At 39.5% G+C, this 24,361-nt stretch overlaps 1 protein-coding gene and 2 long non-coding RNA genes across 4 annotated transcripts in view; 1 reads left to right on the top strand and 2 right to left on the bottom strand.

Moving 5' to 3' along the window:
• The window catches only part of ALDH1A2 (aldehyde dehydrogenase 1 family member A2), a 60,909-nt gene that overhangs the window by 8,133 nt on the left and 28,415 nt on the right, over window positions 1-24,361 (top strand). For both annotated transcript variants that reach the window (XM_048318125.1, XM_048318124.1), the window contains 2 exons: window positions 22,355-22,459; window positions 22,692-22,832. In XM_048318125.1, coding sequence (XP_048174082.1) covers window positions 22,355-22,459; window positions 22,692-22,832 — 246 coding nt within the window. The remainder of the gene's footprint in view (window positions 1-22,354; window positions 22,460-22,691; window positions 22,833-24,361) is intronic.
• LOC125332831 lies at window positions 1,268-22,739 on the bottom strand. The gene is made up of 2 exons (XR_007206625.1): window positions 22,659-22,739; window positions 1,268-1,399 (listed from the first exon to the last, which is right to left on the bottom strand). It is a non-coding gene; the product is annotated as an uncharacterized LOC125332831 (long non-coding RNA).
• On the bottom strand, window positions 5,162-9,945 carry LOC125332832. Its single transcript, XR_007206626.1, has 2 exons — window positions 9,645-9,945; window positions 5,162-6,258 (listed from the first exon to the last, which is right to left on the bottom strand). It is a non-coding gene; the product is annotated as an uncharacterized LOC125332832 (long non-coding RNA).

Raw genomic sequence — 24,361 nt, 5'->3', positions numbered from 1 at the left:
CTATCAGGTTGTTACAGCACTGGAACAGGTCTTTACTAACTTCCATGATTCTTGAATATACCCTTGAACAATATTGCAAGAGGGCATGTTTTCCCTACTGATCTTTAAGACTAATTTTCATAAAGAGAGGGTTAAGAACAAACCCACTGGGTCAATGTAGAAAAAGCTGCTGGTTTTCTGGGGTGTCTTATGAGACTATATTGGTTTTGTCGATTAAAATGGGCATTAAGAACAGTCATTTGTTTGTAAATGCATTTTGCATTTTTAAATTCGTTTATATATTTTTATTCTTTGTATCTTCAGTATCTTTAAAGAATGTTTTAATTTCTGTTGGAGAGGTTTCAAATCTTATTGCATAAACAGATTACAATGTGTCAGACTTTGTTTCTAATTACTAAGTAACTTAATAGGAAAATAAGCACAGCAGCACTGGAAAAAGGTGATAACATTTTTATCTACTGGAAATACAACTTCAGGAGCTTTAATGCTGATAGGAGACTCATTTTGGCTGATGTACTGTAATTTTTCCTCTATATCATCACTTTAAAAGCTTTTCATCTTTTCTATTTTTTTTTAGTGGGTGCCAAAACTAATTTGTCTTCTAATTTGTTACAGCAATTCCTTGTTCTAGAAGAATGTTTCAGAGGAAAGTCAACTATTTTAAATTTCATTACATTTTAGTGCAAACTGCAATATGCAAATTTTAAAATGCATATGGTTTCTTGCTCATAATTTCTTTTTAAATAGTTGAAATAAGTAAGGAATGCAGTTATTGGATGCTGTGTATTGCTACACCTCAGGAGCAATCATAGTGTGCAAATAGTATTTGGCATGAATTTTGTTCATTGCTGGTTTCAGTGTGAACTGTGCTTCAGGAGTGTTTGGTGGGAAATACTTGAGAGTAGTACCACAGCCAATTTGCATCATAAATGTACTTGCATTTGTCTGTTCTAAAACTGGAGAATTGGTTCTAAAAATCTTTGAGAAATACAGCAGTCATCAGCAATCATAGCTTTTTTTCTGTGAGAATGTATAGTGATCTTTAATAAATCAATACATAGTGCCATCATCTCAGATCTACGTTACGCATTTTATACTAATGGAACAATTAAAAGAAAGTTATTTCACTTAAATATTAAGCCAAAAACAACGGCAATATGTTTCTTCTAAGCTTGAGTTTGAGATATCAGGTAACTCCTGGTTGCTTTTGAGAAAATTTTGGTTTAGGACAGGTACCAAATGTTTCACTTGGCATATCCCCTGTCTCTGTCTGTCTGTCTCGCTCTTTCTTCCTTTTTCTCTTTCTCTGCAGGAAATTCAAGTGATTTATAGATAATGGGAGTCTTCAGCTTGGAGTTTTGTCTTGGGCAGGACTTTTATCCAGGATCCACTTTCCCACCTATTACAAAGAAAAACAATCAAAAATGAAATAATGGATTGTAACTTGATTCTTTCTTTTGGGGGAGTGGTCACTTCATGTCCTAAATGACAAACAACTTCCATAAACAATAAATAACATTAGACCAAAGCACTTTGGCAAGGAAAAAAAAGAAAACAACAACCCTAGACCCTGTAAAATCAGACATCTGTAAGCATTCCTAGCAGTCTCCCTCCTGCTTGTTAGCTGGGAATTTTAAATACACAACCAGGACACAGAATTCTTGAACTCTTTATTACAGCTGTCTATGAATGTAAAAACTTAAACATTTGGGAGTTAATTCTTTATGAAAATAGAGATATCTATGAACACTTAAACTTTGTGAAAAAATTTTAAATATGTTTTGCCAATTAAATTCTATTTCTGTAATTCTAAAGTTGGTAAATAGACAGGCTCTTTAGAACATCTTAAAATTCCAGGATTCTCTAAGTGACTTTTGTTAAAGATTTGAAACATGTACTGGAAAAAAGAAAATTATTCATTAATCATTTAGTAACTGCATTACCCTTGGGGTTGATATGAAAGCTCCTTCCACCTACATAGATAAAACAAATATCACCTGTGTAATTCTCATTTATTTGATTATTTAGCAGAATTATTGAAACTTGTGAAATATTACTCTGGTAAGTTTATTGAAATGAGCAGAAAACTGTATGTGAAGTCCATCTGATCTGTCCACCTGACAGAAAGCCCAGAGGCAATGTAGGTTTGGATAGGTCAGAAAAAATATGATTTAGTGATGGAAATTACTCAATGCCATGGTTTTATGTAAGATGTGCAGCAGTAGCTATTGGGACTTCAGTATTGGAAATCAGCCTGTGCTGCTTTAAAAAAAACAGTCATTAGAAATATTTTTCCCACTTTTTAATACCTTGGCATGGTCTGTGAAAAAGAAAGCATTGTAGATGTGTGTAATAAGAACTGGTGAGCAGGATGTGAACCAGACATGCAGGTGAGTGTTCAAGCACACATGGTTAAGTTTTTTTGTGTGGCTGGCAAGTTCTAGAACTGCTACATTCAGGGTTATCTCTCTTTTCACTGTGATGTCTCCTTAACTCTTTACTTTTTAACATTAACATTTGGGGAAGGATTGCATCTGCAGAATAGGACATCTTGGAATATTGCACGGAATTAGGTTGCTCCACAGCCCTGTGGCACAGCAAGCCCTCTTCAGGCTTGTCAGGAGCGTGCTGGCAGTTCTGCTCCATATGTAAGGGGGCACGTAGGTAGGAAGGGGATCCAGCCCTCCCCCTGGGAAGAAGTCACGCTTCTACAAAAGTCAACTTTGTGCCAGAAACTCTCCCAGAATGGGCTGTTCCAGAAATATCAGATGTTTGAGGGAAGCAGTAGCATGATGTCTGCTAAGGACATGTCATTAGCATGTTTAGTATAGGGAGCACAGCCCAGAGAACCTGACAGCTTTTGAGGGTGGTCAGAGGGTTCGCACTGTTACACTGATGCCTCTCTTTTTAGGTTTTACGAAACTCCATTTTCCCTTCTGAGACTGTTTCCCAAGTATCTGACAGTAGATATGGAATCAGCCCAGTGGATTAAGCGCTTTGCAGCATTTCCCTCCTGCTGTCTCCATTTGAGGGGCTAAAGGTGTTTCTGCAGGATGTGGCTGTCCTTCCTTTGTTATGGCATAATCACATCTGCTTTACAAAGTATTTTCTTTGTGGTTTTAGTAAGTCATGTTGACTCTTTAAAGGACAGCTTGGTACAGAACGAGGACCCCAGGACTCTGTCCTGTCACAGCTCTGTCACTATGTCAGGTAGCTGAGTGAATAAACATTCTCAGTTTGCATCATGTTGGGCACACTAATCCAGATGGATGTTTTGTTTGTTGCTTGCCAACTGGTTTAAGTCTGAGCAAGAGCTGAACAACTTTAGCATAAGGAAAAGCTGAAGAATTGTGGTTTTGAGAGCTTTTTATAAAGAGGTGCCCTAAAGGGATGAAGTTACAGCGCAGTGGCAGTGGGGAGGTACATGAAACATTTCTGTATTAACAGCCTATGATTTAGCTGACAACCATATCTTCTTTGTCCTGTGTAAAAGGGTTTGCCTCTACCCTTACACCACAGGCTAAAATCTGTCCAGTTTCTACACACAGGCCAGGTAAGCTACCCAGCACTGCAACAGAAAGTTATATAGAGGAGTTTGTGTGAAGTGTAGGCAAACTGCTTCTGGGTAGAAGCTAACAAATACATCTCAAATTGTCATATGATAAGCATCTGGGTTTGAAGTACTTTATTGCTAGGTTTCAGTATTTTCATTCCCATTGCACTTCCTTGGCATTACCTTTTTCATTAAAATTTCCAGCACATGTTTTCCAGATAAAATTCTTGACTGACATTACCATAGGAGGCAGGAAATCTATTTTATTTAGATGAATATGCAGAATCTTTGTTATTTTTTGAACAGAAGACAAGCATTGGCAAAACTCAGGTAAGAGATGAATACATGTACTTTCCCACCTGTCTTTCCCTGAATTAGCTACTTTAGTGCCTTTTGAATTCATATCCACTGAGTAATGCTTGAAAAAAACAGCTTGGCTTTTGGGTCACCTAGGTGAGCACAGTCCTCTTGCAAAAGATGGGGCACAGAAAATTAGAGATGTTTGCATGAAGAGTAGACAAATAGAACAGCTACTTTACTTCTACTTTGTGGAACACTTCAGCATCTGATGCTGACACTAGGGATTCCACTCTGTATCATCACATTTGATGTTTTAGTGTACATATTGTATGCAGATTTACTGTTGTTTAAATCTGCAGTTTGAATTCTCTTCTAGTGTATTCATCGTGTTTAGTATTACAATCCATCAATTCAGATGGTGATTGCAAAATATTTATGCACTCCTTTCCAATTAGCAGCCTGAATATGGGATTATTCTTTCCTCCCAAACTTTTATGGTCTTCTGCACAAACCCAATTTACCCAAGTTTTGCATGAGGGAACAAGAAACAAGCATAGCTGTACGTGTATCCAGTCCCTGCCTTTCCTTATTCCAGTACAGCCACTACAGCCATGAGCCTTAAAAACCCAGAAAACACTGGGCTGAACTTGCCCCAGCTAGAAAACTACAGCAGACTACTGTGTTACTGAGGGGTAACTATGGTAGCAGTGACCTCTCACTGTGCTGAATCTGCAGGGAGAGGCAGGATCTTTAGGGGAAAATGCACCCTGGTTTAATACATCAAGCTGTATAATAATATATTGCTGGCTCTGTCCAGTTGGTAGGATCAGATGATGTACTGAAAGACTTTATCATTGCTTTTCTCATTGCAAATAATGTTTAACATTTAAAGTATTCAAATGCAAAAGATCCATGTATTTATTTGCATACCAAAACCAGAAGGCTTGTAATAATCAGAGCACTTGCCTGAGTTGAAAGGCAGACAAATTCATACCCCTGCTCTGAAGCCAACAGAGCAGAAACTTTAATATGAATCCCTAATTTCTGATGGGGAATATGTCCAAATTTTGCCAACTTTGGCTGTCTTTGGAAATAATTTCATGTTATCTGCTGTTGGATAATTCACTTCTAAGTATTTATGAGGTCTCAGAGACATCAGCTTGATAGCCCAGTAGGCAGGACACTTATGAAGGAAAAGTAGCATTCAGGTTTTTGCTCCAAAAATAATCATGCTGTTGGACAGAGCAGAGAATAACACATGCTCTCACACTCTCACTCTTTCATTCTGACAAAAAAAAAGACAACCCCTCATTAATTCTCCATTTTAATTTGCCCTTCAGAAACATTTCCCACAGAAGTTCACCAATTCCAGTGCATTTCCATATTACATTTCTATCTTGTAGATCTGCGTTTTCTGATAAATCCTACAGTCCAAAAATTCTTGATGCAGTTTGTCCATCTCCCTGTCCATGCAAAATTGTTCTTGGCAGATCTTAACGGGTTCTGCCAGTTTGAAGTTATTCACTGCCATAAACTGCCTGGGAGGACCACCCCATGGAACCACTGGATCCAATTGTCCTCCTTTCTTTACAGTGCACATGAACAGTTCCCTTCAGTGAGCTGTTCATGGACATTGCAAACCAGTGGGAACAGATCAGCATCCAGAAGTTGTCTGAACCCTTCCTTCCAAGAGGCTTGGCTTTGTATTTCCTGCCTTTGGCAAATTTCATCTCCTTTGAGTTGCCCAAATGTCATTTCACTTCAGCCCCCGTAATATTTTCTACAATACTCTGATTAGCCTGAACATTTTTATCTACAAACTCTGTACCTTACTATTAATGATCTGCAAAGGCAGGTGAGCCAAGATGTCGATTGCCAGTCACAGTAATGAAGGGGCACCTTGCTATTAACCTCTTTCCAGGGAGAATTAACCGTTTATTTCCAGTCTTTTTATCTTATCTCTTAACCACTTTTTAATCCACGGCAGGACTTTATCTTTCACCATATGGTTACTAACTTTCCTTAATAGCCTCTTGCTAAGGACTTTATCATCAAAAGCCTTTTTAAAGTCTAAATAAATTATATCCACTGATTCATCTCGGCTCCTCATTTGACTAACTATCTTCCAAGAAATCTCACACATTTACAGAGATAAATGACAAAAGATGAGTTCAGTGGTCCATATCATAAATTCTTTGTCAGGTCTTGCATAAAGTCATATTTCTTCTTTTACAGTTTTGTAGCTATCTTTTGTAAGGCTGGACTGTAACATTCATTATTTTTTGAAAATTCTTTAATTCTCCCCAATTCTAAAAAAAACCCCACAGCTTTTTACCTGTTTGGGTTTTTTTAGGAGTAGAACTCATTCCCTGAAACAAGTAACCAATATATGAAATCTAGTTCAGCTGAAAGAAATGACAGACAAAAACCACATTTAAACAAAGACAAGATCATTAGGAAGCTATGTGTAAATGTAATATAAGCACAGATGTGTAGAGGTTTAAAAAATCTTCAGAAAGTTGCAGTTCTATGCAGTTCTCTAGTGAGGAATCCTCAGACAAGGGCTGGCATCCCTACTTAAAGCACAGTAAGTGCATGAATAGCTGTGTGAAGATTTACTAGTAAGTATTATGCAGAGAACGATAAAGTCTAAAAATTTATTGCCATCCAAGGGCTCAATCATTCATTACTGTTGTGTTTACTCAAATGAATTCCTGTTCAAAGTGCGTATTCCTATCTGGTTTTCTCCAAAACCCAAGTTCCCTATTTCAGAATTTTTCAAAAAACATATTTCTATTCATCAGTCTTTTCTGTAAATAGTCATCTACCTTTGTGACATGAATGCAACACATCAATGCTAAGTCACATGGTGAACTAAGTTTTAGGAGCACTTCATTACTAAAAGTGTGATATGTGAAGCCACCTCAAAGTGTTGCTGCAATAGCATTGCTGCAATAGTCTTCCAAATGACAGAAGAAAAAAAGGACCTAATCCTTGATTACTTGGAGTCAGTGCCTTTCACAGAGAGCCTAGTGAACAATATTTTTATCTATGACTTGAAACATAATGCATTCCAGCTTTGTTGGACTGAAGTGGGAAAATACTGCAGAGAACCATCCACATCACATTCTGTGACCCAAGTGAAAATGTTTAAGGTCAGCTCAATCTCAGTTTGCCTCAGCTGGAGGCTAAAACACAAGGACCACACTGAGTACTAGGGTATATAGACCTTAATCTGTGAGGGATTCATAGGTAATGAAGACTTTGAATTGAACTCAAAATCTAAGGGGATGCTATGGGACAGCTGTGAGGGGCCTACAGCAGGCGGTGTGGTTACAGAAAGGATATGTTTGCTAATTTCCATGTGGATTTATACTATGCCCTAATTTAAAATAAGTGAGTTACAAAAAAATCCATTTGGAAAGTCATGAAGATACCAGAAGTGTTGCATGGTAAAACAGGCTGCAGCCCCTTTGCTGAACTTGGAAAGAGGATGCCAGGGGGACACTGTCCTCTTACCATGCTCTGGTGGCAATGATTACATTAAATCTCTCAGGTTTTACTCAGAAACTATCAGAAAGTGCCTTTCCATACAGAAATTCCAAACACATGTATTTACACAGGTAAGGTCTTACCTCTAAAGTGAGACTGATTTATTTCCAAAGCGGAGCTCTTTATAGTTTTGGGTAAATATAGGTATTTTTAGACTGTCTTATAAAGGCTGATTTTATAGTCTTGTGAATAGGTCAGCATGCTTTAAATTTGGCCCCAAGTGATTAGAGCTGGTTAGAACCTCAGGTGTACATTTCATCTGAAATAGATCTCTCCAACTGGAAGATTCTTCCAGGTGTGTGCTGTGGCATTGTTTTCCTATGCTTCAGTGGGAAAAACCACCACTTCATACATCATCATCATCCTCCTCATCACCCCACCATCACCCTGGTACACTCTTAGTGGCTTTTAAGCAATTCCTGATGCCTTAGCTTTTGAAAACTGGAAGAACTGAGATGCATTAGCATTCAGGATTTCTTTTTATTTCAGGAACTTTATTTCAACTCCTTGTGGCACAATTGGGAGTGAAGCACTGGGCCTATCCTGGGCACAGCCCTTAAATGATTTTTGGTATACTACTGCGGTTAGATTTTTAGTAAACATGATTCCCCAGAACAATTATTTTATCTGTCCTTTTCTAGTGTTCCAACTAGTGGCTCTGCTTTTCTAATTTTTGACCAGAAATATAATCTACTTTGGGATAGCCAAATAAGGATCTCCCCAAAATGAGCAGCCACCTCTGGAACTATTTTCAGTGTCCCTTCCATAGCCAGGTTGTTTTCAGAATCCAGTGACTCTCCCACAGCCCATATCTGCTTATTTACTTAATTTAGGCTTCTCTTGGCTGTTTTATTTGTGTTACCTTTTTGGTAATTGTCTTCAAAATATTCAGTATATTTAGTATAAATTTTTTTTGTGTGTGTTTACAGTCTCTGTGTTTTCCAGCCTTCTTTTCCTCTCATATCTTCTTTCTTTGCCACCCCATTTATTTTCTTGCTTGTGCTTCCCGTTTTTAGCCTTGGGAATGCAAATCATCTTTGACTCTTTCACATTCTTAAGCCTCCATGCTGATTCTATGGATTTTAATTTCCGAGCTTCAAGCAGGGAGTTTCTAAGTTACTTCCTCTTTAAAAAAAATCTGCTTCTTGAAGTTTAGTATCCCAGAGAGTAGGGCTTCTTCATGTGTTTCTCTCCTGCAATGAAGCTGGAATTATTTACATGGTAACCATTTCTCAGGGGTTCAGACACAATTTTTAGTCCTTGACAGGACTATGTCAAATGTTGTTTACATTAGGATACAGAAAAGTCTGTTCTCTACACACTATTTCAGTGCAGCTCTCACTGAACTAATACGGAGTTATTTTGGCACCAGCCTTACTGCCTTCATACTCTTTTTCCTCTTTGATACCACTTCAGTGTCACTTCAGTTGCTCTTATTTAGAAGTTGGTACCTCACTCCTGCTATTATCCTTCACGATCTACACTGCTTCTATATCTGTGGGTCTGCATTTTGTGTTATTCTTCTCCTCCAAGCAGTGCCCACGCAATGCGTTGCACACAGAGCTGCTCCCCACTCTGCAGCCCGACTTGTCCTCCCTACACAGCTTACACATAAAAAGTGTGGTATGCCTGTGATAATTCTCATCCCCTTATGCTCAAAAAATGCTCGTTTTTTTCCCCTCCATGATACAGTCCAGATCACCCATTTTCACACACAGCTTTCTTAGGCTGGTTTATAGGCACTTGTGCTTTTCTTTCCCACCTATAAGATGACCTAGATGAAAATTGTGATCTAGTTAGTTGAAAAACCCTGTAGTCTTTTCAGCTCAATCGCAAAAGCACTTCCCATGACACTGCACCTCACTTTTATTTACCACTCTGCTAGTGTAAAATGTCCTTAAAATAGAATTTAATTTTAAACTGGGTTTAATACTTCTTTATATTGTCAAATTGATTTTAGAATTTATGTAACTGACAGGTGGATACATAGATTTCTTTTTATTTTAAGGAACACTTCATTTTGTTGTCTGAAACATATTTGGAGTATATTTTAAACATTCTTTGCACCCAGACATAAAAGCAGTGTCCCGATTCCACTGGATATTTTCAAAGCTTACCATAACATATGCATTTTACATTTGCTTATGTTTCTTTTCAGCTGTAACAGAAATAGTTTTATTCTTGAGTTGTTCAAAACTAGTAAGAAATTACCACCTTCCTTCCAAATCAAGGGACTTACTTTATTTTTTCCAGTTGCTTCAGTTGTGACACGCTGTTGCAGCACTCCTGTATGGAATGGCCTGCATGGACCTTGAGAAACAAGCACAGTTGTTTTTCAGGACATATTGCTAAGCCTTTACCCCCTTTTCCATCAGTGCTTGATGTTTTGTTTGTCTTCCTCTTTTTGTCCTTATCACACTTTCTTTACCACAGCTACTTAACGGCCTCTTCTCTTTTGTGATGTTTACTGGATGCTGTTTTCCTGAAAGGTGTGAATCAAGCTCTGCTTTTTCACAATCCATTTGAAATTGTGATATAAGACTAACACTAAATGTGCTATAGCTATGCTGATGAGGGCCTAGGAGTCTTGGTGGTCCAACCCTTTGATAGTGCTTTTTAAATCCATTTGTTACATTACTAAAGATGTTTTTAGCTGGCATCACTCAACTGCAAGTGTTAATATTCTGCTCCATCACATCCTTCAGAAGGCATTAATTGATTCAGCCTCACTGTAAAACTGTGACAAGGTTCCTTCACAGATGGGGGAGTTTAAATTTGTGGGAGTGTAACTATGACTAACTCAGACAGTAGGTCAGTGTCAGAGGCAGGATCTCTTGCTAAACCAGCCAGACTACAAGGAGATCAAGCCTCTATTTTTGTACATGGTATTCTGGGAAATGGCAATACAGATGAATTTCAGAGCCAATGTTTACCTGTGGATGCATGTCTGCATTTCTGTATGTTATTAATTGCATGCTTCTCTGTGTGTTCACCTACACATGCACACATGGTATAGATGAAAAGACCCCTTTCTTTGTGCTCTTTGCTCTCTTTCTGTGTCACTTTATGAGAAGTTCTCTCTGTTGTTGTTCCTCTGAGCATTGTAAGGGAGGCAGTGCCCTCCTTACTGCAAGATCTGCATAATGAGTTCAGATGAAGCTGGAGCTGGTGATGTTGCTCCCTTCCGTACTTCTCTTTAGGAGGAGGTATACTCCATAAATGCAAAGCAGTGACAGTACTGGAACTCCAGTTCTGGGATTGCTTCTATTCACATCTCAAAGGTTTTGTTTTAGTAAGGCACTCCGGCATGGAGGGAGAAGGAAGGCCCTTCTATTTAGATGCCAAGCAGAAGCCCAGTGCAGAACATGCTCACTGACTGGTGCAGCACAGCTCTTCCTCCCTGCAGCCAAGACAATTGCTTTTAATGTTTGGATTCTGCATAAAACACAAATGTGTTCATGCTCTTTCTCTCTGTCTCAGTTCATTTCTTTCCTTGAGGAAGCAACAGGACAAATCCTTTGATAATTTATTTCCTGGTTAGAAGCCTTTACCTGCTTTCCCGGAGTGGTTCCTATGACTGGGAACCTTTGTAGTCAGCTCCTCCAGCTGTTTGCCTAAATGGTCTTTGGGGAGACTAAAAGCAGTGAACCAGCAATAGCAACATTTGATTTCAGCCGGGTCCCATGGGAATTTAGTTATTACTCACTGGATTGGATTGGCAACATACCTTATACCAGGTACCTGCCAAAGGTTGCATTGCCATGAACCTTCACAAACAGCTGTCACTGGTGTGTTCCTTGCAGAAGGGGGTGACACGTTTGCTGTAATTAATACTGGCCTCCATACCTTTACATACCAATAGTACTTGCAATGTCTGGGTGAAAAATTTCTCAGATTAAAGTCTTGATAGTGATTTTAGCCATTTAGCGATCATGTGTCATTGTGTTCACTACAGGCATAAATTCTGTCATGTAAACAGCAGGGAAACATATTCTGGCATCATTACAAGGCACTCCAGCAGAGAAAAATGGAGTTTGGTTAGAAAGGGGAAAAGAAACATGAATTTTAAAGGAAATGGGGAGAGGGGGATCTTGGGACTGTATGTATGAATATTCAAGTTTTTTAAGGAAGGCTCTTTATTGACAAGACTTACAGCACACCTTGCTCATTTAAGGAAAGCTCAGTATAACCAGGTTTTGGGTTTGCCCTAGTCCATGTTTTTAATACTGCATGTTTGGCAAAAGTTTAGGGTCATGTTTTTCATTTACATACGCAAAGTTACTAGTCTGTTTCTATTTAAAGGTAAATAGAAGAGCTCATTTTTCATGCAGGGCTTCATCTCTATACAGAATAGCTTGCCGGTCATATATATAAAAATGTTAAATTCTATCAATCATTGGCATAATTTTGGTATATCCTCAAGTGTTCTATTTGACTGAGACTGTAATCAGCTCTTGCAAGAACACTCCACATCCAATTTTAGCCTTAACATCACAGTGTACTTTGAGGTGTAAATCTGTCAGGTATGCAAGCACAGCAGGATACTTTGACAGTTTAAACCCAGTTCTCCCCTATCAACCTTATGAATAATAAAAAGCAGAATGGCCTATTCCAGTTTTGTATATGTAAAGGCAATGACTTAATCAACAGAAAGAACTGGAGGATAAATCAGAGCTGAACTCAGAGGAAAGGGAGTCTAACAGTTTCTTCTCTCCAGAAGAATATTCTAAACTAAATAAATCAGTATTTTTCCATGACTTTTTATTGAAAATAATTTCCAGCTTGAAAGATTTCATTGCAGCATTGAATGAGAGATGTTGGGTTCCTCTGCATCTTCTTGAAGAGCAAAAAAGAATTTATAAATCAGACTTCTGGGAATTGTTATCTCACAGCTTCTTCTAACAAACACAACAATTTGTTTTAAAGGCTTTCACCAAAGATGTCATAAGTGGTAATCCCTATGTTGTAAGTGGGTACTTAATGTGATTTAACTTAATGCTGATGATGCAAAGCTATTCTCCCCCAAAGCCCATTAAGAACATCCAATTTTCTGGTAGACTAACACTCCTGCTTACTATCGTAGAGATAAGTGACTGTTTAACCAGGACAATAAGGAATACTTTCAAACCAAGGCTGCAAAACTGAGTGGCCACAAAACTGTTCTTTGTGAAAGTTCAGATTTTGAATGTAAATGTCGCAAGCTGAGTTTTTTCTTTTTTAGGAGTAGTTTGAATTTCTGTATGTAGAGACAGACAGGCACTTTGCATCATCTTAATGGGTATACTGGTGAATATCATTATTTATGAAATCATTAGCCATGGTCTAGTAAGAAAAAGGCCAGTGCAAGCCATTTGTGTAAATTAAGTAAAGAAACTGATAAATAATGAGTTTTATTTCATGTCTCTTTAAAGTGCAGATAATTCTAACAGTTTATCCAAGACAAAGCTTCTCACACCACATGCTTTTTGTGGACTCTGTACATGCAGAATGGCACAAAAGGAAATGTCTCTGGAATCATTAACAAACCATGCTAACAGTAATATTTGAAAAGCTTCAGGATGCAAAGTAGAAGCGAAGGCAAACTTTTCAGGAGCTTAAGGCTGCTCACTTGGGTCTAATATAGACTTAGCACTTTGCAGGTCAGTGGCTCTGCTATTTGTCTCTGACCTAACAGATCTGGAGTTCTTCACATCAAAACCAAGTCTTGCTGAGCTGAGATCAAACGTGTTAAGGTAAGGATCTTGCCAGTGATTTATCGTGCCAGGGAGGGTGATCAGGCCATAAGGGGCCACTGCAAATGAAGCTGACATTCCAGCAATTTCTCATGTGTAGTTATAAGGTAATTTTCTCAGGCAGAGCTTTTAAGTCAAAATAAATTTGCTCATTGTATTTTTCTATGTTGACTATAATGTCTGAAATCCTAGGAGGAATATTTATTTATGCAGCACAGCTAATTTCTAAGAACTTGCTCTTGGTGATGAACATTTAAAATGGCAGTTACCTACAAGGGAGATTAAGTCCTTCCAAGTGGCAGAGCATGTTTCTCATGTACAGATAAAAAGCTCACACTGTTTTCTGTCACACATAAGGAGCACACAGGACTTGCAATGCACAAACAATGCAAAAAACAGCAGAACTACACAGAGTAATATGAGACTTGTTTGTACAAACCCCTCCTCATTCCCACCATTTCAAATGAGTGCTTGTGGAAGGGTTTCCAGGATCAAGTTCTTAATAACCACAACTTTATTAAAGCCCAGTGACAGCCCAATAATTGATTCTGTAAACAAATACTCCCTCCTCTCCACTCTTGATGTAGTGGATTTTAAAAAATCTTTCATTATTTCATTTTTTAAGGTGCAATAAGTGACATCAAGGATCATACTCCATAAAAACCACTGCCATCCTTACCCAACTCATCCACTGATGGCTTGTCTTTGTTATTAGTGAAAATGGAGAGAATACTTTTTTAGTCATCCTGGTTTCACAAGCAATGTTTTCTGATGCAGTTAGAGAATGAATGCTCTTCTCCAGCAATTAAACAGTCCCGCTGATGAAAGGATAAGTAAAGCTTTGGAGCTTAGTTTCTTAGGAATACATGAAATATTACCTATGTTATTGCTCCTGTATTGTTCTACTAACAGCAGATAAATTCTTCATTAACTGAAAAAAGTAAAAATTACTTTAAGGAAAGCCTTTTATGTGCTGCAAGCAAAGTTTCTTCCCACAGGTTTAATAAGGCAGCCAAAAGGAGTAAAATGTTTGTGGTGGGCATAGTTCAACAGACAATATAATCTGAAGTTTCTTCTCTTTAGATTAATTTTCTTGAACAACCAGGCGCAAAATAATCCCTTTAATGAGACTGAATTGAAATAACGGATGCTGTATCAGCATGTGGCACAGTGAGAAACTAAAATAGGAAAGGGTATCATCACAGTTTGGCAGCCAGGGTTTTGTGCAGGAAATACTTGGGGGGAGGAGGAAAGTAAGCACGCTACTGCATGTTGTTAAGACTTATTTAATCTTCTTAACTAATTACTCACACTTCCTAATTCAAAATCATACAAACAAAAATGTTTAGATAAGCTGGGAGTTTTTTCAAATGTGTGCCCCCTACAGCTTAGAAAACAAACATGACAGGTTTCCCCTGTCTGATGTGCTGCCATTTGCAGAAGAACAGTCCCAACTCCCAGAAAGACAGAAGACTAATTAAGACAGGAAGACAGGCAGGTCAAACATTTGGTGTGAGAGATGTGGGACATAGGGGAGAAAAAATCATGTTACATTCCACTTTCACAGCAGACTGATGGGAGGCTTCAAGCCCTTCCTCCGATTCCATTTGCTGCTCAGAGACCCTGGATTCCTCTGGTTTCTCCTCCCATCACACCCCTTTCCTAGCATACCATTCCCTAAACCTATTCTATCTGTGAGCTGGCTCAGTGGGGGACTTGCCCTATCTGCCTTTAAGCACCTGAACAAAACATCCAGGTGAGCAGAACAGGGCAGCAGCCCCTGCAGACAGGTCCTGCTTTGCCCTCTTCTCCCACCTCTCTGGGACTGAAAAGGGACCGAGCTCCTGCCACCATTAGGGCTCAATCATGAGAATCCTCCTCCAGGTCATGTCGGCAACACTGAAGCCTGACTTCATTTACACAGGCTGACATGTCGCTGAACCTTGATGTATTCACCTCTTTTAAATACCTGGCTTCTGATCCAAAGTCCACTTGTATGAAGTTCTGGCTTTAATTTTGGTAGAGTTGACTCAGGCCTTGCTATTTGGGATTTACCAGAGAAGGTACCCTGGTCTGCTCATCAGACACCTGCCCTTGGCACAGGACTTGGCTTGCACAAGCATAATTGTACCAGAGCTGGCCACACTGCTGCACTGACAGCAAAACCAGAGCAGCCCCACTCACTTCTTGGGCATTTTATTTCCGATCCCACTTTTTTGATCCTCTGTATGTTGTAGTATGTTTGTAAAGGTTTAAAATTCTCCAACCCTCTCAGTACACTCACAAGTTTGGGCTCTTGAGTGAAATTTCAAGCTTGAGTTTATGAAGGAAAGCCCCATTTATGGTACACCACATCCAAAAGCCATGACATTATCCTTCAGGCTCTGAGGTCCAAATGAGATTTTAAAAAAGAACAAGCACCCCACAACACACAGAGCTTTAAAACAGAGCTCTTTTTCCTTTCCAATTTTTTTTTTTAAACGGTGTGGGGGGTGTGAGCAAGGAGAGAGGAGGACAACCCAGCAGCCAAAGAGGAAAAAGAAAAATCAACATATTCTGGTTTTGTTTGGCTTTTCAGATCTTACAGACTCTAGAGCATGTGTCAAGTTTCCAGTGAAACAGCTTTGTTTCCTGATACAAACATGCCTCTGGAGGCTGTTGCCACTGATTCTTTTTCCTCAGCGGGGGCCTGATTCAGCTCCCACTGAAACCAGCTGGATTTTTCCTTTTGTTGTACTCTGGACCTCTTGTAGCTGAAAACCAGCTATGCCCACAGGAGCTTGCTTGCCAGAATTAAATTTGGTGCAAAGTTGTTCCTGTACAGTTCCTCCACAGCTGAAAGGCATCTCACTAAAGAACCCAAATCTGGGCAATTTCTGAGGATGATTTTGCTCTGGGGTCATTAACGACATGAGAACCACCTGTGCTTGGGTGCTGGTCCAGCCAGGCTGCCTTGGCTGGTGCAGGGGTATCCACTGAAAGCACTGCAACCACTGGCACTGCCCATTCATGGCTCAGAAGCAGGATTCTGCACTGACAGTGCTTGGGGAGGTTGGCCTTGAAGCCCATTACTCACCTTTTGTGAACTGCCAGCAAGAAGCAGTGACTCTTGCTGGTCACCTGAACAATCCTCTTAAAAATAAAATAAAATGGCACCGTTGATCTATCACCGGTCATTCAGCCATCGGACTGCTGGCATTGGCTTTTGCTTTCCCTAGTGCCTTCTTCTAAACCAGGTTTTCACTGATTCCATAGCCAGCTGTTGGCTTCTAGTCACTCCCAGGAGTGCCTCACAACACACTCTAGAATGTGAGAGATCTGCTGTATCAAGACAGCCATAAAAGTGAAGGAAAACAAGGCTTGTGAAAATAAACAAGCTGCACCTCTGACTGGCAATCCCACCTAGTTCATTCCCTTACAATCGTACTAATCATTAGGACTCTTGCAATGTTTCCCAAGGAGAGGAAATGAAGTTTCTGAGATGGGAAAGGATATGAAATTTCCTGACCAGACTGAGGCACAGGTGCCTGGTATCTGGGATGTTATGCAGTATTTACCAAGGGAAATGCTGCTGCTGGATTTTTTGCATGCCTCTAAAATTGTTGTCCATCCCCCTTTGAAAAAGAAGTGCCATTATGCATTTCATAATGCCTCCAGCTCTGAGAAGATGCTGAGGGCCAAGCAGCTGTGATTCTCTTATAAAGTACTTTGGCATCTGATGCCCCCTCCCCCATCCCTGCAGATTTAGTGTCAAAAGCTCTCTAAGGAAAAAGCCACATATGAAAAAAACATCTTTGATGGAATGAACTATAACCAGCTACTAAATCAATTGAGTTAGGAAATTCCCATTCCTTCCTCCATTCATCCAGAACCAAATCTCCTGTGGGAAGCCATTATTATTTGGATGTTAAAATCCTCTTCCTGTACCAAAAAACATTTCTGGAGCTGCAACAGCACAAAAACCTTGTTTATTAAATCCATGGGAAAATAATTCCACCTCCAAAGAGCTGAATGCTAGGCCACTGTCTGTCCACTGCCTGAAGTTCTTAGTGAAACAGCTGGGGAGCCTGAAGGAAATGTCTGATGACATCATCACTAAGCAATATCAAATTAAGAATGTAGATCATCATTTCACTCACACATCATTTGAGAACATTTTCAAGAAAGGAAATGAAAAGTTACATTGTTGCCACCTGTGTTGATTACTCTTACGAATTAAGAGAGCCCAAATTACTTTTTTTTCCCTATATGTTTTAAGGAAAGACAATATAAAAAAAGAGGCAGTGAGCATGCAGGAATCCCCAGTGAATGTAAAAATCAGTTCCATTTCCCAAATCCAGGGCTAGCCCCTGGCTTAACAGGAGAGAGAATTTGTAGTGCCATGAAACCAAAATTCCTTCAACTAAGAGCTGCAAAAGAGGTATTAGTTCTGTGCTGTATCTTAATTAATTATATTTATACACACACTCATGAAGACAGTTGTTTAGTACTTCCTTGGTGGTACATAGTAACAAAAACACAAAACACATTTTCTCCCTGGTCTAAATTTTGCTACTACTGCACTGAAGATTAGAATGTCCAGCCTGGCTTTGTACACATCCCTTCTTCTTTGAATACTTATCACTCCAATTACCTGCATGGTTTGAAATGAACATTAAGTTGCTAATTATTACTAAGCCAGCTGGGACAGATGGCTACTGAAACAAGAGATTGTAGTTGTTTTATTTGCAAAGCTAAATTTGCTTTGTGTCATGCTAAAAACGTTTACTCTTGGCTTGATTTCAAAACTGATGAGCATCCAAAATGCTATTGAACTCAGTGTGCAATGCTTGTGAAATGCAGGTCCTGTGCAAAATGCAATGTATGATTTTCTTCCAACTACATGTCAGCAGTCTCAAAGTAACTTGGAATTTTTACATTGTAACTTTGGAGTTTACTTTTCCTTTGTATACTTGTTGGTATGATGTGGTATCTTCAAGGCTCTGAACAGTCACTTGACCTGTAGGATGAGTCAGATTGCTTTCTTGATCAGCACTGTGGAACTCTGTCAACAGAGGATATATATAATTAACCACAGGCAGGATTTGAACCTAGTGAAGACATGGTGGGACCATTATCTTGCAAAGTTCTAGCAAAAGATCTATGAGATCACGTGTATGTGAACAAGAGGTTATTGTCAGTACCAGGAGGGCTGTTCTTTTTAGGAAAATCCATGCCCTTTCCATCTTTCCTTTGGAAAGGAAAAGAAATTGGCCAGAGAGCTATGTGATGAGATCTCATGAGAATGATGCCACTCCCAGGGGCATCATGTTCACAGGGGCAACTAGGAACTTCCCCCAGGCCTGTCACATTGCACTGTTTGGAACGGCCCCTCCCATCCCCCCCAACTTCAGGTACCCCAGCACCTGCACTCCCAGCTCCCCAGCACCCCCAGCTCTCCTTCTGCCCTGCTCTGCTGGCCCCTTTGGCGTCACTGGGGAACAAAGTTACTTGGTTTCCTCCTTAGCCCACTGCACACCAACTGTAGCCAGACTCTTCACTTACAGCAGGCGTTGTGTGCTTTGCCTTTGGGTTTGTTCTTGGCTAAACCACTGCACTGACAGGGACACCTCAGTACAGCAGCAAAGTTTGCCTTTTTTCTTGCTCTGACGTGACTGCCATCACTGGCTCTGCTGAGAGTAAATGGCAAACAAAATGTTTGTGTATTCCAAGATTTTTCAAGTGCTCCCTTCTTCCCTTTGCCTTTTGGCACAATGCTATTGATAGCACCCAACAGGCCAGATTATTTAACTACCACAATACCACATAGCAAATGCATGACACACTATAGACTTTTTCTTCTCCCTGCTGCATATCACAAAGGTAACACCAGGACTCAAACAAAAATAAATTACCTCAGTAACTCCTGGAAAACTCAAGTGGTTAATCAGTTACCTTTTATTTACATATATATGCTTAATGCTGAATTAAGTTGTAAAAACCAAAGGCTGATTTATAGCCTCAGTCAGCCTTAATTAACATTGATTCCAGGGGAATAGTAAATGTGAATAGCCTTCACAATTGAGGTTGAACAATGAACTCACTGGGTGTTGTCCAATTTGTAGCATGATTTACATGGAAGCAAGCCCTTCTTTTTCTAGGGTTACCCCTTTTTTATCTGGTGTTTAGGATGGGTTATATATAATCCATAGATAGGAACATTTGCTGTCAAATATTCTCCCTGATTTAGAGTTAGCCTTTACCATGGTCACTATAAATAAGGGAGAAAAAAAACCCAATTTGAGGCTTTGCAGGGATTCCTTGTTCTTGCAATGTGTCATCACTTCTCCATTTCATGGCATTTTTACGAAGTGGCCATAATGAAAGTCAGATTAAATGTACAGGATATATACGTTTAATCAACAGCCATTGGAGTCAGTAGTGCTGGAAGAGTTATAAAAGCCCCTGTGAATGCAAATTTATTGCAAAAGAATCTGCGTCTCAGTGGTAGGAATATCTGCTGAATGGTACTACCTGACACAGAACACCTAAAACTTTCAAAAGTGAATTATTTAAGTGTAAGGCTTTGCTAGTAAAGCCGCCAGCTGCTGGATTTCAAGACTTGAAACTGTTCCAAAACATGGGACTAGGTACTTTATTTGTGCACTAGAGTAAATACTCTGAATTTACTGCCAATTTAAATGTGCTCAGTTTACAGTAATGAGCTTGTATAGGCAATACCTTGTTTATAGAAAGTGGAACAGGAAGAAACTAACATTAACCATTAACAGTAGCAATTTCTCTTGCTTTCAGCTCTAACTTATGCCAAATAGATCCTTTCCATGTCCTATCTGAAATATTTACTATTACTTTTCTTTTTCTAAATCTGTGGGATAAATGGAGCATTCAATAAAATCATACAGCTTTTCCTTCCAGTCAGCTTGAATTGCAGCACTCTTTTGTAATTCCAAGGCTCTATTTCTCATTCCCATTGTGAAATGCATTTCAAGAACAAATATATGTCCTGTGTACTAGCAAACCTGATGATAGGTGTTAATCCCAGCAGAATGGAGTTAACATTTTTTAATCTATTTTAAAAAGATCAGACCACTTCTCTAAGGGAAGTGTATTGAATTGTGGCTGCCACGATTTCTCAGGTTCTTGTACTCAACCAAACTGCTTTATTCTTTCAATGCAGCTCACACAAGAAGCCCATGTGTTTATGTACATCCTGTCACCTTAAACAAACATGCTTACATCTTCTCTGGCCATCTGCTCCTGAAGCTGGAAGTTTTTCTCCCTTCCCCTCCCTCCTCAGCACCCTCAACACACACACACGCTGGGTGCAGAGTTAACTCTGAGAAAACTCAGTGGAAAGCACCAAATAAATTCCTTCTTCCACACAGGCCACAGACCTCAGTGTTTCTTTGCTTCACTTACAGTCTGAAAGTGACAATGATACACCAGAGGATTTTGGCTTATGGTATTAGTCACTAGAGATCATACTGGTGATTCTTTCACTCTCTCATTTTGGGTTAGCTTCAGAGTGTCCTAACAGGGACCAGTACCTGGGTTTGCCAAACAGTGTAATCACTGATCAGGAAGGCACCAGCACGGTCTGAGGAGCTCACAGTCCAAGGACACAAACAGGTTCAGGATAAATTAGAGCATGCAAAGAAAGCAATGGTAGTGGTGTGGTAGGTCCTGGGTTCAGCAACCTCTGAAAACCTAAACAAAAGGGGCAAGGGGGAGTTAAAGAAAGGACAGAATCTGGAATGGATGGAGGGGCACACAGCAAAGAGGCTGAAGTTTGAGGCATAGGGAAGATGAGGAAACACAACAGAAATGCATCCGTAATAGCAAAAGCACATGTAATTGTTGGGTTCCATGTACGGTTATTCTACCACCAGGGCATTTTCCAGGCAGGCACAGGTTCCTCCCACACACAGCTGCAGTGAGCTGGGCACGAGTGAGCTCTGAAGCAGGAGCTGTGTCACTGCAGTTACAGTGGCACCGAGCCTGAGCTAATAAGCCCTGCTGAGAGGAACACAGCTACAGGACTTCCATTTGGCTTGGAGAATAGGTTGAGCAAGCTCATGTCTGGTAACTGAAAACTCTACAGATGTATTTTTGCCTTCATGTGTATAAAGATGGGCCAGTTTCTCTCACCTGTGTATCTCTGACTGGAACTGAGACTCCTCAAGCTTTCAAAGGGTCCCTGTCTCTATAAACAAAGCCCTGTATGCAAAAAACCCCCCAGGTGGTGAACATTCCTTCTCTCTATGCATGAACTCCTGCCTTCAGTGAAGTCAGGGGTAAAATTCCTGTGTATTTCAACGAGGCCAGGACATCCTCTTACACATTTAAAGTTGTATTTCATGGAATCCAATGAAAGTACATTGATATCTGGACTCCCAGGAACCCAAATGGTGCCTGGAATTTTTGAAAACTTTCATTCTTAGAAAGATTTAAAAGACAGGAAGAGTCTGAGTACCTGGAAAACTTTTCGCTCAAGTCATTTTCACGTAGTGACTTCTTTAATATTTGCTAATAAATAATTACATCCTATTCTTGAAAGTCATTCAGCAGAAAATAACTGACATGTATGCAGCTACCAGTAAAAATCTACTTTAAATAAACTCATTTGTCATTACCTTTCTCAAGACAGCTCTTGTCAGCACCATTACCATTTAAATTTGTTTTGCCCCTGACAATTAAAATGATATCAGCACTGAGAGAATTTAACAATTTCCATTGTTCCTAGCAGATAAGCAAGTTAGTTTTGTGCTGCAAGCCATCACTGTAGCCATAATTAACTGTGTATTGAAGAACTGTGATGTTTGAGATTATTCAGCCTTGACTGGGATGTATCAGTGACTAAATGTTTACTTACTGAACTGAATGATTATTCCAAATCCTTGTCTTGTCTCCAGCAGTTTCAAGGCTTTTTCTCTGATACAGGTATTTCTTATTTTAGTTTGTTACAGTTTTTGAACCAAATCTGAACATCAACCAATGTTTAGACTTTTATGTTGCTCCTATAATGACACTACTATAGAATACAGAAAGACATCTCGGGCTGGCCTCAGCCTGAACTCCTGAAAACTGTGATTTTCACATGAAAAAATAATTTTCAGTTCTTTTGTATTAGAATCTGCAGCTTTTTTCAGGAGTTTGTTGTTACATACATTACTGTTTGTTCATGCAGGAGACCTGATGACTTTTCTTCCTTTTCTAGATTTTCATCAATAATGAGTGGCAGAATTCTGAAAGTGGAAGGATATTCCCAGTATATAATCCAGCAACAGGAGAACAGATCTGTGAGATTCAAGAAGCTGACAAGGTAATGTATCCTATGAATGGCTATATGTTTAATGTATAAATTAAATGTATAACAGGTAATAGAAATGTATAAATAGATCAAAGCAACTAATCCAGAACAGCACTGTTGGACAGTTCTTTTATTAATCATCATTTCAAAACCCATCACGTGACTAAGTTTGTATAACAGCCCATTCCATAAACCTGGTTGTGTTATTTACCTGTGTCTTCAATTTGTTTCTTCCTTTTCACAGGTTGATACGGACAAAGCAGTGAGGGCAGCTCGGCTGGCTTTTTCCCTTGGTTCCGTTTGGAGGAGAATGGATGCATCGGAAAGAGGCCATCTTTTGGATAAGTTAGCAGACTTGGTCGAAAGGGACAGGGCAATTCTTGCTGTAAGTGGCGCATAAAAATCAACAGTTAAATCAGTTGTCAGTTTTTACATTCTGAGAGCCAATTAGCTCATGAATGGGTTGATACGAATTGTATGTGAAATGGCTTCCTGGCTGAAATGGGTCTGTCCACTTATGATGTGATGCAAAACCCATAAAAATCAACAAGAGCCTTCCAATGGGCTCAGATCAGCTTTAAATTGGACATCACGCAAAAGCAGGGGTGTGCACTCGTGTGTGCCTGGCATGCACACCTGCAACTCTTCTAGAATAAGAAATGGCAGGTTGGAATGATTTGTGCAGATGGGAAGGGAAGGGCAGGTGAGATGCTTAGGGACACTCAGCTGGTGACACAAATTCCGAGTGTGGCACCGTTTCACTCTCGGATGAAGCCATCGCAATGGTGGCATTGTTAATGTTGTTTTCCGCATGTCAAGTGCTTTGAACTAAGCCTGTGAACATCTTAATTCCAGCTTTGTCAACACTTAAATCATCTTACCACCGGCGGATACTGTAAAATCGCCATGGGGAGAAGGAAGTGCACAGCAAATCAAGTTCACTCTGCCTGTCATTTAATTTTTATTTCTAGAGCCGAGTTCTTTACTGAGTTGCACTGCAGGCAGTGACGTTAATTGCTCTTGGGGATATAAGTCAGTGCAGAACTAGGCCTCCATTCTTTTCTATAGAAACTCATTTGATGGTTGGTGTGTTACACGCAAGCATCCTTTGCCCATTCTTAATGATTTCTATTAGACAGCTATTGAGAATGAGTTAAGCTACTCAACATCTTAGGATATTTTATTGGATTTTTTTTGCTAAATGATCTTAGGAACCCCTAAGAGGATAGCTTATAAGATAATTTTAAAAATAGGAATATTAACTAAAAAGTAAAGACATTAGCTTGTTAATTTATGAGCTTCCCTAGAGGAAAGTTTGTTTATTTAATGGCAATAAATAAACTGGCTGTACAGTAGAGATATCTCAGACCTCAGCAGGAGTCTTGGCAACCATATAGAGAAATTTTTATATTCACATCAATTATATAAAGAGGGATGTGTCCATTCTTCTCTTTATGGATTCAGATCATTAATACAGGGTTACAAGGAGCCCCTTCTCAGCTGTTATCATTAACATAACAGAACCCAGTTTGACAGGCATTTTTATCTTGGCTCCTGATTAAAGCAATTCAGCATTTATAGATCTGGACCAAACACAGTGGCTATTAGGTTCAAAGTACACAAAGGCACATGTACATGCATGTGGCTACACACACAAACCCACAAGACAGACAGACAAACACACACAAACACACACATATGTTCTTAAAATCACAGTGATTCCAGAATACTCCAGGAGAAACCAGTTTGGTTTTTTTTAAGGAAAATACTTTTTGTTCACATTTGCGAAAAGAAGTAATAAAGGGGACCGGATAATTGTTCTGAACCTTCTGGGTTAAAACTACACCAAGGTGCAACTGATTGGTCTTCATTAAAATCTTTGTCATGATTCAAGAGCTGTTAAAATGGTGAATA

This window comes from Corvus hawaiiensis, chromosome 13, assembly GCF_020740725.1.
Source record: "Corvus hawaiiensis isolate bCorHaw1 chromosome 13, bCorHaw1.pri.cur, whole genome shotgun sequence".
NCBI classification, from domain to species: domain Eukaryota; kingdom Metazoa; phylum Chordata; class Aves; order Passeriformes; family Corvidae; genus Corvus; species Corvus hawaiiensis.
Note: the sequence above shows the minus strand (reverse complement) of the source record. Positions and strands in the feature narration are given on the sequence as shown.